Source organism: Microtus oregoni, unplaced genomic scaffold (assembly GCF_018167655.1).
Source record: "Microtus oregoni isolate MIOR12 unplaced genomic scaffold, Mior012 000064F_ref0000363, whole genome shotgun sequence".
Taxonomy (NCBI): Eukaryota; Metazoa; Chordata; class Mammalia; order Rodentia; family Cricetidae; genus Microtus; species Microtus oregoni.
Window position 1 is genome coordinate 5,923,737 of NW_024543874.1, and position 15,049 is coordinate 5,938,785.

The 15,049-nt window shown below is 48.1% G+C and overlaps 1 protein-coding gene across 1 annotated transcript; it reads left to right on the forward strand.

Moving 5' to 3' along the window:
• The first annotated feature begins 5,466 nt into the window (after window positions 1-5,466).
• LOC121439941 (keratin-associated protein 9-1-like) lies at window positions 5,467-13,970 on the forward strand. The gene is made up of 2 exons (XM_041640566.1): window positions 5,467-5,522; window positions 12,776-13,970. The coding sequence occupies exons 1-2, from the start codon at window positions 5,467-5,469 to the stop codon at window positions 13,968-13,970; spliced, it is 1,251 nt and encodes a 416-aa protein (XP_041496500.1).
• Window positions 13,971-15,049: the final 1,079 nt, after the last annotated feature.

The window sequence follows — 15,049 nt, forward strand, 5'->3', positions numbered from 1 at the left end:
GGGGAGTCTTTTCTCTTTTTCCACCACATGGGTCTGGGGATTGAATTCAGGTCATCAAGCTTGGCAACTAGGGCTTTTACCTGAACCTGGGGTCCACCTTTTCTTGGGTGGTTGGAATGCCAGAAAGCCCTAGTAATTTTTCCTGCCTCTGCGCTACTCGGAGTGGAGGTGACAGCTGTATTCAGGATGCTCATCTCACTTCTTAGCTGCTGGGCTCTGAACTCTGGTCTTATGTTTGCACAACAAGCATTCTTAACCTCTGAACAATCTCTGTAGCTCTGCTGGAGCGTTTAGAATGACTCCTTAAGCTACTTGTTGGTAATTTCCCACTTAAAATTTTATTTCTTATTACTTAGTATGTGTTTGTGATGTGAACATGAGAATGGGCATGCATGAGCTGGTCGATGTGGAGGTCAGAAGACAACTTTTGGGTATAAGTTTTCTCTTTCCACCATGGGTTCTGGGGGTCGAACTCAGGTCGTGAGCCTTGCATGACATGTACCATTTACTTGTCACTCTTCCTTGGTTCTTGATTTTTTTTTTTTCTGTTGACTTCTGGGTGCCCTGGAACTTGCTATGCATATCAGACTGGCCTCGAACTCAGAAATCTGTCTCTGCTTCCTAAGTACTGGGACTAAAGGTGCATGCTATAATACCCAACTTTCTTTTATTCTTCTTCCTTCCTCCTGCCCTCCTTCCCTCCCCCTCTCTTCTCCTTCCTTCTTTCCTTCCTTCCTTCCTTCCTTCCCTTCTCCTCTCTCTCTCTCTCTCTCTCTCTCTCTCCTATTCCCTCCCCCCTCCCTCCCTCTATCTTTCTTCCTTTCTTGACCTGGTTCTTTTGAAAACTCATTGTAAATAGACTGGCCTTGAACTCAGAGATCTGCCTGCTTCTGCCTCCTGAGTGCTGGGACTAAAGGTGTGCGCCACCACACCTGTTTTTTTTTTTCATGAATGTGCACATGTGAGCAGGTGCCCTTGGAAGCCAGAGAGGCATCAGATCTCCCAGAACTAGAGTAAAAGGTAGTTGTGAACTGCCCACTGTGTGTGTGCTGGGAACAGACCTTGGGCTCTCTGCAGGGTAGCAACTCTCTTAACTGTGGGTCATCTCTTTAAGTTCTCCGTACTTTGAGACACGTTCCTGCAGTTCTCCTGCCTCAGTCTCCTGAGCGCTGATTACAGGTGTGAGCCACCGTGCCTGGCTGGGCTTTTCTTAGCTACTTCCATGGCTCCTCCTTCCTGGTGTTATACACCTACCTCCCCAGAGACACCTTGTCTACCCCCCTCCCCACCTTATCTTCAACAGCAGCTCCACCCTCACCTCCTTCCGTTTTATTTTTCCTCCTGGCCTTTGCTGCCTGTGGCGTTCTGTAACTGTCTGTCCACACTGTAACTATCTACGTTCTGTAACTATCTGTCCACACTGTAACTATCTACGTTCTGTAACTGTCTGTCCACACTGTAACTATCTACGTTCTGTAACTATCTGTATGTTCTGTAACTATCTGTCCACACTGTAACTATCTACGTTCTGTAACTGTCTGTCCACACTGTAACTATCTACGTTCTGTAACTATCTGTATGTTCTGTAACTATCTGTCCACACTGTAACTATCTACGTTCTGTAACTGTCTGTCCACACTGTAACTATCTACGTTCTGTAACTATCTGTATGTTCTGTAACTATCTGTCCACACTGTAACTATCTACGTTCTGTAACTGTCTGTCCACACTGTAACTATCTATGTTCTGTAACTATCTGTCCACACTGTAACTATCTACGTTCTGTAACTATCTATGTTCTGTAACTATCTATGTTCTGTAACTATCTGTATGTTCTGTAACTATCTGTCCACACTGTAACTATCTATGTTCTGTAACTATCTATGTTCTGTAATTATCTGTCCACACTGTAACTATCTATGTTCTGTAACTATCTGTCCACATAGTTCTCTGTGTGCACTGCTTCCCGCCTGACTCACGGAGTACCCTTCTTACCAGTCTGGCCGTACTAACTTGCCCCCTGGCTCAGTGCTACTGGAGTGGCTGAACTGTTTTGAAGCTGCTTCTATCCTGGCAACTCTTTAGATCTGAGTGAACACCTCTGTTCTGTGATGGAGAAGAGGCTCTCGTATGGGCTCCAAACGCGGGCTGTTGTGTAGCTCAGCGGAAGATAGATGAGGCAGCGGAGCTCCAGTGGTGGACAGAGAGAGGGGATGGGGTCAAGATGGAGAGTAAAGAGAAAGAGCTCTGACCCACCAGCCAGCTCCCAAATAATGACATGGAGACTTCTTATTAATTATGAAAGCTCGGCCATAGCTTAGACTTGTTTTTTTTTTTTTTAACTATCTCTTATAACCCAAATTAACCAATTTCTACTCATCTACGTTTGTCACCCAACCTGTTTCCTCCGTGTCTCCACATGCCTTGACTCCTCCTTCTTCCTCTCTGCCCGGAAGTCCCACCTATACCTACTGGCCAGTCAGCTTTTATTCCACCAGTCACAGTAATACACCTTTACACAGTGCACAGATAGCCCACAACAGTGCAGACCACTGGAATCATAAACCGAGCCTTGAAATTCTCACAAAGTCAACGCCAGAGAACTGCAGTTAGACTCCTGCACGATGGCTCTCATCGTGGCCCCCACTCAGTCAGATTTGTTAAGTATTTAACTGATACACAGTGTTTTTCTGTGTAACTCCAAAATCAAAACCCAAACAACGTAGTTGGGAGAAAGGCGGAATGAAGGGAACTGTCAAACTGAAAGGTAGAGGAATAAAGAAAAGAAAAACATGGCAGCAGAGGATAGGGACGAAAGGGTAGCGATCAAGGCCTGTACCAAATGTGAAGGTATCAAAAGCCAGAGCAGCTCATGCGGTTGCTGCGGATGCAGGCAGAGACCAGTCTGGACCAGGATACTGCAGCTCTCAGACCTCACCAGAGAAGCACTGTGCAGTGGGCGGCAGTTAACACACTCAGATCTGGTCAAAATGCAGAGAAGAAGGGACAGTGACGAGCTCACACACGGGACCTCTGTATCACAATGTCACACCCTTCACTCTGAAAGCTGGAGTACACATGGGCTGTGGGGGGGCATGGCCGTGAGAGCTGGGCTCTGCCTGGTGCTGTCTTAGGTTTCTATTGCTGCAAAGAGACACAGTGACCACAGCAACTCTTACAAGGAAAACATTTAATCGGGGTGGCTCACTTACAGTTTCAGAGGTTCAGTTCATGATCATGGTGGCGAGCATGTGGTGTGCAGGCAGACATGATGCTGGCTATATCATGATCAGAAGGCAGCAGGAAATGGAATTAGACACTGGACTGGGTATCTTGAGCATAGGAAACCTCAAAGCCCACTCCTACAGTGACACACTTCCTCCAGCAAGGCCATACCCACTCCAACAAAGCCACACCTCCCAATAGTGCCACTCCCTACAAGATCCTGGGGGCCAATTACATTCAAATGACCACAAGTGCCTTAAAGGACCGACTGTGATCTCACAAGCATGTGTCAAATGTTTATGCTAAACAGTTTTTGTTTTTTTGTTGGAGATAGTGTCTCACCTCACACAGCCCAAGATGGCCTCAAACTTGCTCCTTAGCCTCAAATTGCGTGGGATCCTGATCTTCCTATTTTACCGTCTGGGGACACAGGCAGATAAGCATTTTACATAGGTTATCTCACAACTGTTGACTGTCAAATAGGGTGCTTGGGAAGACTCCACTAGCCCTAAAGGGCAGCCGTTAGTTCTGAGCAGTGATTGGACTGCTTAATACCAGGGTGCCTGGTTCCAGCCCATCCCATGAGCCAACCCAGCTAATGGCAGTCTGTGTGGGGTCTGGAGCTGTGGAGCACAGGCCTCTCTTTAGGACTAGGAATGTGAGGATTGAATATCAAGCTGCCTGTGTGCCACCTGTGCTCCTCAGCGTGGGCAGAGAACCAGAGAGTAAGACCCTGTGTGACAGTCTCAGAGATAAGCAGAGGGAAAGTGCTGGCGGCGCTTTGCTCAGTCCCTGGATCTAGCTGCAGCTGCGGGTAAATCTACCTGGGGCTGTTCCTTGACCCTTAGCTCTGAGTGTCCACCCATGGTCAGAGAACATTCTCAAATGTTCTCCACTTACTAATGAAAAAGAGAAGAGGACTCAATGCAGTGTCAGAGACGAAGCCTGGGCCTGTGTAACACGAGGGCCTGCTTTATTGGGGTTTCTGTCCTGCCCAGTTTTCATAGTAGTTAGGTCCCAAAGAAATTACACAGAGAGTCTACATAAGTTATAAACTGATTGGCCCATTAGCTCAGGCTTCTTATTACCTCTTAAACTTATATTAACCCATTATTCTTATCTATGTTAGCCACATGGCTCAGTACCTTTTTCAGAGGGGTAGGTCACATCCTGCTTCTTCTGTGATCTGGGCAGGACTGGGAGGAATCCTTCCTAGAATTCTCCTGTTCTCATAGCCCTGCCTCTACTTCCTGTCTAGTTGACCCTGCCTATACTTCCTGCCTGGCCAATCAGCGTTTATTTAAAACATGATTGACAGAATACAGACAATTCTCCCACTCTAGGCCTGGCCGTACTTTGTCACTCCTATGCAGTCCCACCACTACGACAGCTAGGGTGTACGACTGTGTGGCCGGCCCTGTGGATGGTTCGCCTCTCCCTTGACTAGATGCTGTCTTCCTGCCTCTTCTCATTCCTGGTGACTAGGCGAGGAAGGGTTTCCTTTGGCTCGGAATCAGAGGATGCAGTCCCTGTGGTAGGCAGAACAGTGGGATGAGGAGCTTCTAGCTGTTGCCCAAGACTGAGACAGCTGGTGTCCTTCTTCAGGCCACCCTGCACCTGCAGGCAGGAGCAGGGACTACCAGAACTCACCTCATTCTTTCTGCTCTTTTGCATTTAACTTGAGACGGTAGCCCATGGGCAGGTACTGCACACATGCGGGGGAGGGGGGCTCTCCTCTCCTATTATCCCTCTCTGAAAACACTCTCACAGACAGGCCCACGAGTGCGCCTCCTACGTGATTCCAAACCCAGTCAGGGGGACACGAAGGTGAATCGCCACCAGTGCTTTTCTTGGGTCTCATCTTTTCTAAGGAATTCCTTAGACACAATGTTAGAAAAGGCGGAGAACAAAGGGAACGCTGTTTCTGAAATAAGGACTGGAGGAAACATTTCCCCAGTTGTTTGGGGTGGGTGTGGAGTCCTTGAGGGTGCATGTAAGGGGTTTGTACCATTAAGTGGCCCCCTCTTGGGGTCCACTCCCTCCTACAGCTTGCCACAGAGGCGTAATGAAGTGGCCGGCTCCTTGAGGCACGGTCACTTCCTCACTGCATGGCTTCCTTAGAACAGAGCAATTACTAGCGCTTATTTCATTCTATCTTTACAAAGGAACTGTGGGGTAATGGGTCTCCAGGGCGGGAGAGAAAGTCCCCACGTAAGAAGACTGATGTGGAGCAGAAAAGGGATGTCAACACCTGGTTATGCCATGCTGACTTCACTCTCAGCGTGTGGAGGATTCCGGTGAGGGAAACCCCGTGATTACAGCTGGCCATGGCCATGGTGTATGCTTCTAAGCTCAGCACTTGGGAGGTGGAGGCAAGAAGATCACGGGCATCTTCCACCACATACTAAATCTGAGACCAGCCTGGGTCACATGAGAACTTGTCACAGAAATAAACGAATGTGAGAGAGACTAAGAGGTGGCTCAGTGGTTAAGAGCACTTGTTGCTCTTGCAGAGGAGACCGGGGTTAATTTCCAACACCCACATGGTGCTTCCCAGACACCTGTAACTCTAGTTCCAGGGGATCGGATACCCTCTTTCGACCTCTGCGGGCACCACATACATATGATGCATGTACAATGCTGGTAAAACATTCATACACCATATGCATAAGATAAATAACTATAAACTAGGTGTGATGACACATGCCTGTAATCTCAGCACTTGGGAAGTGGAGGCAGGAGGATCAGAAGTTCAAGGTCTGGGGCAGAGAGATGACTCAGTAGTTAAGAGCATGGACTGCTCTTCCAGAGGATGCAGGTTTAATTCTGAGCACCCATATGGCCGCGCACAACTGAAACTCCAGATCCAGGGGATCCGACACCCTCACATAGATAGACATGCAGGCAAAACACCAAGACACATAAATAACAATAAATAAATCACTAAAAAAGAAGCTCAGGGTATGGTCAATGTCTGTGTCTGTGGCTTCTATACCCACAAACCCCACCAACCTCAGATCAGAAACACTCAGAAAATGAGCCAAGTGTAGTAGCTCAGATCTGGAATTTTAGCCATGAGGGCGGCAGAGGCAGGAGGACCTAGGTGAGCCTGAGGTTGTCTGGTCTTCACAGTTGAGTTCCAGGCCAGCTTATAGCAAGGACCCTGTCTGAAAACAAGCAAAACTGTGCTTTTATAGGTAGACCTCCCTGTTGTCATTATTCCCTAAACCATGCAGCATATTGATTATGCAGTGTTTATATCATATTAATCCTTTTATGTATTCTAGAGATTGTTTAAAGTGTACAAGAGAGGGGTTGCTGAGATGGCTCAATGAAAAAAGGCACTTGCCCCCAAGCCTGGCATCCTGAGTTCAATTCCCAGGTCCCACATAGTAGAAGGAGAGAAGTAACTCCTAAAAGTTGTCCACACATACTATGGCTTTTTATGCCCCTGCCCATAAATAAATGAATATAATAAACTTAAGTATACAGGAAGGCATGCATGAATGATATACACATACCCCAGTTTCTGTATGAGGGACTTGAGATCACAGATTCTGGTGACCTCAGGGGTCCTAGAACTAATAACCTGAAGTAACTGAGGGACAGTGAACCCTTCTGTGGGATGCTGATCCCAACCTGAACTTAATACAGATTCACGGTCCCTTTAAACGTGTGTGAGCTGGAGAATCACGCTATAGCATCAAAGAACCCACTGTCATCTCCAGTGTGACTAAGTAAACGAGGCTCTTTAGAAAATTGCCATCCAGGCTCCAGACAGAGGTCCCTCAAGTACTTCTAGGCAGGTCAAAAGTTGAGGGAGTAGCCAATTGTAGGCGGAGTTTTCCTGTCCCAACCATCTGGTCCCAAATAACCTACACAAAGACTTAATATTACGTATAAATGGTCAGCCGATAGCTCAGGTTTATTACTAGCTAACTCTTACACTTAAATTAACCCACATTTCTTATCTATGCTTCACCACGTGACTCAAGGCATGTTACCTCATTTTCTACACATCCTGCCTCCCCTGCATCTGCTGGCACCTCCTCTGATAACCCTTCTTCATCCCAGCATCCTCTGCTTGATTGCCCGGCCTTACTTTAGCCTGCCTTGCTATAGGCTAATCAACTTCTTTATTAACCAATGAGAGTAATACATATTCACAGTGTACAGAAGGATTACTCCACAGCAGTCAATGGTGATGCACTACCTACTCAACTCTGAGCTATTTCAGCATTACAGAAGCAGGACAGCTGTAGGCACACTTCAGACACAAGGCCACAGGGCTCAGAGTGGGCTGCAGACACTCTTTTGTTTTGAGGTGGGCTTTTGCTGTTGTTATTGTTAATTTTTTTGGACGGGGTCTCCCTATGTATGAAGCCCTGGTTGTCCTGAAACTCACTATGTAGATCGGGCTGACCTCTAACTCAGAGATCCACCTGTTTGTGCCTCCTGAGAGCTGGGATTAAAAGCCTGCAACACCTGACATGATTTTGGTTTTTTGTTTGTTTGTTTGAGACAGAATCTCACTGTATAGCTGAGGCTGGCCCTAGAACTCTTTATTTAGACCCGGCTGACCTCAAACTTGTGATCCTTCTTCCATCTGAGTTCCCTGAGTGCTGGAGTTGCCTATGCTCCCATGCCCAGTTTCCGTAGCTATGCTCAGAGGCGCTCAGGAGACTGACCCACCAATCTGGCAGGATGGAAGGGAAGAAGACATTTATTTTGCTTCTTCAAGCATGACATGCAGATATTTACAGGAGAATCACAGCCAGTGCCCTAGGATCTGATCAGGTACCACAGCTCCGAGCTAAGGCATTGCTCCAGTCATGGCTGCTGGTGTCTGCTCAAACCATGCGGTGAAATGCCAGAGGGGAGCCAGGATGGCAACACTTGAATTCGACACTCAGTGCTAACATCACTGAGTTGGGCACTGAGATGGTTTGTGCCTCTAAAGAGCCCGGAGTGGCTCACGGCACTACTACAAAGCACTCTTGAGGATGGAGCCGCAAACCTTTTTCTCAAGAAGGGTCAGGCCTTTTCCCTTGCTGTGGCTGCTTTGCTTGCTGTCTGCAAGGCTCATGGTGAAAGTCAGTCCCCACTGAAGGCTGCCGGGAAGATGGGGCCCATGGGAGGTGACTGGATTAAAGTTATCAGAGAGGGTCTCCCGTGAACAAATCCCAGGGGCTCTATAGGAAACATACCAGAGGGCATGCATACAAACATACAAACACAACATATACACACATGTACACATACATATACCTCCCATACACACTCACATGCCTAACCTTGTAATTCCCTGGGTCACTTTGCTACTGCCAGCCACAAGGTTATTACTAATTGTGAAATCTGAACCTTAGATTAGAACCAAAAGCTAAAGCAAACCTCTCTCTTTTATAATGAGCCCAGCCTGTAGCACTGTTTTATTAGTGACAGAAAATTAACTAATAGAGAAAATTGGTGCCAAGGACTGGGGTTGTCACTGTCATTGTCCCTGCAAAAATGAAGTGGCTGTCCTCCCAACTCTGTGGGAAGGACCCTGTGGGCCTACCACGAGCTCATTACCTAAACCCATCTTGGACTGGAACTTCTTGTTCTCTGATGTAGTGTTCTAGCCCATAGTACCATAGAGCCCTCACTCGTGCTGGCAGAGCTCTCAGGGGTATCTGCAGGAGGCTTGTCTTGCAGGTGTATACAAGGGTGTCTAGGCAGCCAGGCAGAGTCGCTGTGGTGTTACAGCCTGCCAGGAGCCTCCAGTGGATGTGGGTGTGCGTGCATGTGTGTATGTGTGCGTGTGCGCATGTGTGCATGCTCACATGTTGGGATAGCAGCCATGAGGACCCACAGAGTTGCAGGAGCCAGGCTGTACAGGAAGGCCGTCAGATCTCTCTACTGCTACAGAGGATGTTGGACTTTAAATCTATCCTGCTGGGTTTGTCTTGCTTTGGACTGATGACTTCGGTCTGCTTTACTCCTCTCTGCATCAGGAATGCTTGTCCTATCTTGGCCCCGCCACTAAATAGTAGAAGGAGGGAACCTGGCTTGGAGTTTTTCGGGAATCGCAGCTGGGAAAGGACATCTTAATACTCAGAGGACATTTTGGACTTAGATTTGGAGTGACGTGCCATGATACTTGGGGACCACTGAATACTCCCTGCATCGTGAGTTGGGCGTGAGCCTTGGAGGGAGGGCGGTGCTATGGTTTGACTGTGTTCCCCAAGAGCTCATATTGGAGGAGCAAGGTCCGCAGTGTGGGGAATGGAGAGGATGTGTGGGGACCTTTTAAGAGGTGGGATCCAGTGGGAGGCTTTGGGTTGTTGGGATGTTGTCCCCGGAAATGATTAAGTAGTTCTCTTGCAATCTCTGCCTTGAGAGTTGTCACGGGAAGAGCTTGACCCTCTTCCTCACCGTGGCTTTCTGTCTGGTCATGGGATCATTTTCTCTTGCGTGTGCTTTTGCAGTCCTTGTCAAAGCTAGTGCTATGCTATCCTGACACTTTCAGTCTCCAATACTAGAAGCTAAACAACCGTGTGTTCTTTATAGTCAGCCAGCCTCAGGTGGTCCTTTATGCTAACAGCCCATTTTCTACAAAATACGCGGATGGAGGAACACACCAAAGATTGTGAGGTAAGAGTCTACCATGACCTTGTCATGCAGACTAAAAGCAGTAGGACCTTGGCTAGATCCTGACTTAAACCAACAAACAAATTCTGGGGTCATCATGAATGCTCCCCATACTGGTAACATGAAGGAGTTATACTCATTTGGATGAATGTAGAAAGGGCACTGTGATTATATATTTTTTAACACATCTTGAACTGTATTACAAATATGCACTAAAGTAGTTCTAAGTGAAATAGCATTGTCTAGGATTTGCTTGAAAATTCTCAGGGTAGGGGTGGGTGAGATGGGGCAGGGTTGGGTAAAATGGCTCAGAGAATAAAGGCATCCATTGAAAAGCCTGACTACTTGGGTTTGATTCCCAGAATCCACACAGTAGGAAGAGAACAGATTCTCTAAGTTGTTTTCTGACCTCTCCATGTGTATAGCCCCCGCCACACGCATCACACATGTGCTGTGGCATGTATACCCCCAGCCCCACATGAAGTAAACTGAACACGAACATAAATGCTGGAGATCTGTACGGCTCAGTGGGCAAAGTGCTTGCCACGTCTGTGTGCCCACTGGGGTTCAGATCCCCAGGACCCACATAAGCGTAAGGTAGGCATGGTACCAACACTCAGAAGACAGAAATAGGGGATCCCTGGAGCAAGCTGTCTGCCTAGAGTCTGTATATCACTGAGCTCAGGGTTCAAGCAAGAGACCCTGCCTCAATGAATTAGATAAAAGAGTAATTGAGGAAGACTTTGGATGCTAGCCTGAGGCCTTCACAAGTATTCCCATATACACACAAACAAACACCCCCCAAGGAGACAGGAAAAAATGTTAAAATAAAACAATGAAAACCCACAACAGATGAGTTGCAGCATCAGTGGTAGGGTGGTTGTCCAGCACTTATAAAGCCCTGGGTTCATTCCTTGGTACTGGAAAAGAAGAAGAGAAGAGGAAGAGAAGGGGGAGGAGGAGGAAGAAAGGGGATAAAGGAGAAGGAAGAAGAAGAAGGTGATGAAGATGAGGCTGGAGAAATGACTTGTTGTGTAAGAATAAGGACCTGAGTTCAGATCCCCAACTCTTATATAAAATCCAGGCACAGGGCTGGGTATGGTGGTACACAACTTTAATCCCAGTGCTCTGGAGGTAGAAGCAGATGATCTCTGAGTTCAAGGCCACCCTGGTCCTTTGTAGAGAGTTCTAGGCCACAATGACAGGGATATAGTAAGACCCTGTCTCAAACAAACAAACAAACCAAAAACCCCAACCTAAAAGCTAGGTATAGAAGTAAGAGCCTCTAATCTAGCACACAGGGCAGAAACAGGTGCATCAGGAGGCTCATTGGCCAGCCAGCTTCAGGTTCAATAAGGGACCCTCATCTTGGGGCTGGAGAGATGGCTCAGAGGTTAAGAGCACTGGCTGCCCTTCCACAAGTCTCGAGTTCAACTCTCAGCAACCACATGATGGTTCACAACTCTCTGTAATGAGATCTGGTGGTCTTTTCCAGTCACCAAGTATACATGCAGACAGAACACTGTATACATAATTAATAAGGAGAGAGAGAGAGAGAGAGAGAGAAAGAGAGAGAGAGAGAAAGAGAGAGAGAGAGAGAGAGAGAGACCCTGTCTCAAATAAATAAATGAAAATGAAGGTGGAGAAGAGTTGGAGGAAAGACATCTGGCTTTGACTTGTACCTGCACAGCCAGCCAAGAGTACTCACACAAACACACAATTCTCCCCCCCCCCTCTCTCTCTCTCTCTCACACACACACACACACACACACACACACACACACACACACACAACAGTTAAGGGGAGGAGATGGGAGGAACAGTAGACCATAGAGAATTATAGCTCCTTGTAACTACTCTATTTGTGTGAACTTTTGAGAATCTCCTTAATGCAACTTGCTCTGAACCTGCTTTGGTTTTCTGTGAAGTGTTCCCTGCCTCAGGGCAGGGTTTTGCGTGTTCCCCCTTCATCACGAGGTGTCACACACATGGAAGAATTCTGTTGGGTCAAGTCTAGGTAGAGCCTGGGAAGCTGGGGGTTAACATCTTGTTCCTGGCAGCTGAGCTTCCCCACAGCTGCCAGCAATTAGGCTAGCTGGAGGCCCCCTAGGAAAATCCTGCTGCCTGATTAGGGACTAATTGCTAGCCAGCATCTAAGTCCCCAATCAATAGAAATGGAGATCCACCAGGGAAAGCCTGGGCAGGCAGCGAGGCTGCCTCCCGAGAGTGTGTGGATGAGCGTGAACCAGGTAACTAGACTCCTGCACATGGCCCAACCCATCTGCGCCCACCCCGCCAGTTTTTCTGGAAACTGTGGAACACCCTCAAGGTTCCCCCTTCATCACAGTATTCGATCCTCATTATGGTTTGACTAAAGTGTGTTTCTGCCCCCAGATCACACAATAACCTTCCTTCCCTTAGCACCCTTGATTTAACATTTTATGTTATGTGTATAGGTCTTTCGCCTGCATGTATGTCTGTGCAGAAATCAAAAGAGGACATTGGATCCCCCAGAACTGGAGTTACAGATGGCTGTAAGCCATCATGAGGGTGCTGGGAACGGGACCCAGGTCCTGTGGAAGAGCTCTTAGCTGCTGAGGCCATCTCTTCAACTCATGAGTCTAGCTATAGAGTCTTGCTATAAAGCTCAGCTTGGCTTCAAATTTGCAGTAATCTGCTTGCCTTGGCCTTCTGAGTGCTAGAATGTGGCAGGGAACAGGATTAACCACGGCTGGAAAGCTGGCATCACTTCCCTTGTCCCACCCCAGACAGGGGCTTGTGTAGCCCAGGATGTTAAATCTGGACTTGTGATGACCTCAAAGCATTTCAGAAACTTCCTTAGACTCTCTGAAGGGCTTTCCCCCACACCTTAAGGCTGCAGGAGCACTCCTGAGTATGATGTCATCTGCTGTGTCTGCAGGAGCACTCCCGAGTGTGATGTCATCTGCTGTGTCTGCAGGAGCACTCCTGAGTGTGATGTCACCTGCTGTGTCTGCAGGAGCACTCCCGAGTGTGATGTCACCTGCTGTGTCTGCAGGAGCACTCCCGAGTGTGATGTCACCTGCTGTGTCTGCAGGAGCACTCCCGAGTGTGATGTCACCTGCTGTGTCTGCAGGAGCACTCCCGAGTGTGATGTCATCTGCTGTGTCTGCAGGAGCACTCCCGAGTGTGATGTCACCTGCTGTGTCTGCAGGAGCACTCCTGAGTGTGATGTCACCTGCTGTGTCTGCAGGAGCACTCCCGAGTGTGCTGTCATCTGCTGTGTCTGCAGGAGCACACCTGAGTGTGATGTGACCTGCTGTGTCTGCAGGAGCACTCCCGAGTGTGCTGTCATCTGCTCTGTCTGCAGGAGCACTCCCAAGTGTGATGTGACCTGCTGTGTCTGCAGGAGCACTCCTGAGTGTGATGTCACCTGCTCTGTCTGCAGGAGCACTCCTGAGTGTGATGTCATCTGCTGTGTCTGCAGGAGCACTCCCAAGTGTGATGTCACCTGCTCTGTCTGCAGGAGCACTCCCGAGTGTGATGTCACCTGCTGTGTCTGCAGGAGCACTCCCGAGTGTCATGTCATCTGCTGTGTCTGCAGGAGCACTCCCGAGTGTGATGTCACCTGCTGTGTCTGCAGGAGCATTCCTGAGTGTGCTGTCACCTGCTGTGTCTGCAGGAGCACTCCCGAGTGTGATGTCATCTGCTGTGTCTGCAGGAGCACTCCCGAGTGTGCTGTCATCTGCTGTGTCTGCAGGAGCACTCCCGAGTGTCATGTCATCTGCTGTGTCTGCAGGAGCACTCCCGAGTGTGATGTCACCTGCTGTGTCTGCAGGAGCATTCCTGAGTGTGCTGTCACCTGCTGTGTCTGCAGGAGCACTCCCGAGTGTGATGTCATCTGCTGTGTCTGCAGGAGCACTCCCGAGTGTGCTGTCATCTGCTGTGTCTGCAGGAGCACACCTGAGTGTGCTGTCACCTGCTGTGTCTGCAGGAGCACTCCCGAGTGTGATGTCATCTGCTGTGTCTGCAGGAGCACTCCTGAGCTTGCTGATGTCTGTAGTGTCCGGAAGGTGCCTGAGACAACTTCTTACTGCTCTTCCTTCTGGCTGAACTGGATGTGCAGGAAGGTGTAAGTGATAAGTTACCTCAGGGCAACCACCGCTGCTTGACACAGTTCCAGCATTTCCACACTGCAGACCACACTTCTCCAGCGCCTTTTTACGCTCACTTTTAATGATTCTCACTATTAATGGCTTTTTTTTGGAAAATTTTGGTTTTTTTTCTTTTTTTTCCGTTTATTTATTTATTAAAGATTTCTGTCTCTTCCCCGCCACCGCCTCCCATTTCCCTCCCCCTCCCCCAGTCAAGTCCCCCTCCCTCGTCAGCCCAAAGAGCTATCAGGGTTCCCTGCCCTGTGGGAAGTCCAAGGACCACCCACCTCCATCCAGGTCTAGTAAGGTGAGCATACAAACTGCCTAGGCTCCCACAAAGCCAGTACGTGCAGTAGGATCAAAAACCATTGCCATTGTTCTCAGTAGTGCTCATTGTCCGCTATATTCAGCAAGTCCGGTTTTATCCCAGGCTTTTTCAGACCCAGGCCAGCTGGCCTTGGTGAGTTCCCGATAGAACATCCCCATTGTCTCAGTGTGTGGGTGCACCCCTCGCGGTCCTGAGTTCCTTGCTCGTGCTCCCTCTCCTTCTGCTCCTGATTTGGACCTTGAGATTTCTGTCCGGTGCTCCAATGTGGGTCTCTGTCTCTGTCTCCTTTCATCGCCTGATGAAGGTTAATATTCAGGAGGATGCCTATATGTTTGTCTTTGGGTTCTTCTTATTTAGCTTCTCTAGTATCACTAATTATAGGCTCAATGTCCTTTGTTTATGGCTAGAAACCAAATATGAGTGAGTATATCCCATGTTCCTCTTTTTGGGTCTGGCTTACCTCACTCAGGATAGTGTTTTCTATTTCCATCCATTTGTATGCAAAATTCAAGAAGTCCTTGTTTTTTACTGCTGAGTAGTACTCTAATATGTATACATTCCATACTTTCTTCATCCATTCTTCCGTTGAAGGGCATCTAGGTTGTTTCCAGGTTCTGGCTATTACAAATAATGCTACTATGAACATAGTAGAACATATACTTTTGTTGTATGATAGGGCCTCTCTTGGGTATATTCCCAAGAGTGGTATTGCTGGGTCCAGGGGTAGGTTGAT

Bases quoted from the DNA above. Each gene is read 5' to 3' on its own strand.
- LOC121439941 (XM_041640566.1), top strand. From the start codon at position 5,467: ATGTCAACACCTGGTTATGCCATGCTGACTTCACTCTCAGCGTGTGGA. The intron at 5,523-12,775 runs GTGAGGGAAACC...CTGTGTCTGCAG, and splicing joins TCAGCGTGTGGAGGATTCCG to GAGCACTCCCGAGTGTGATG.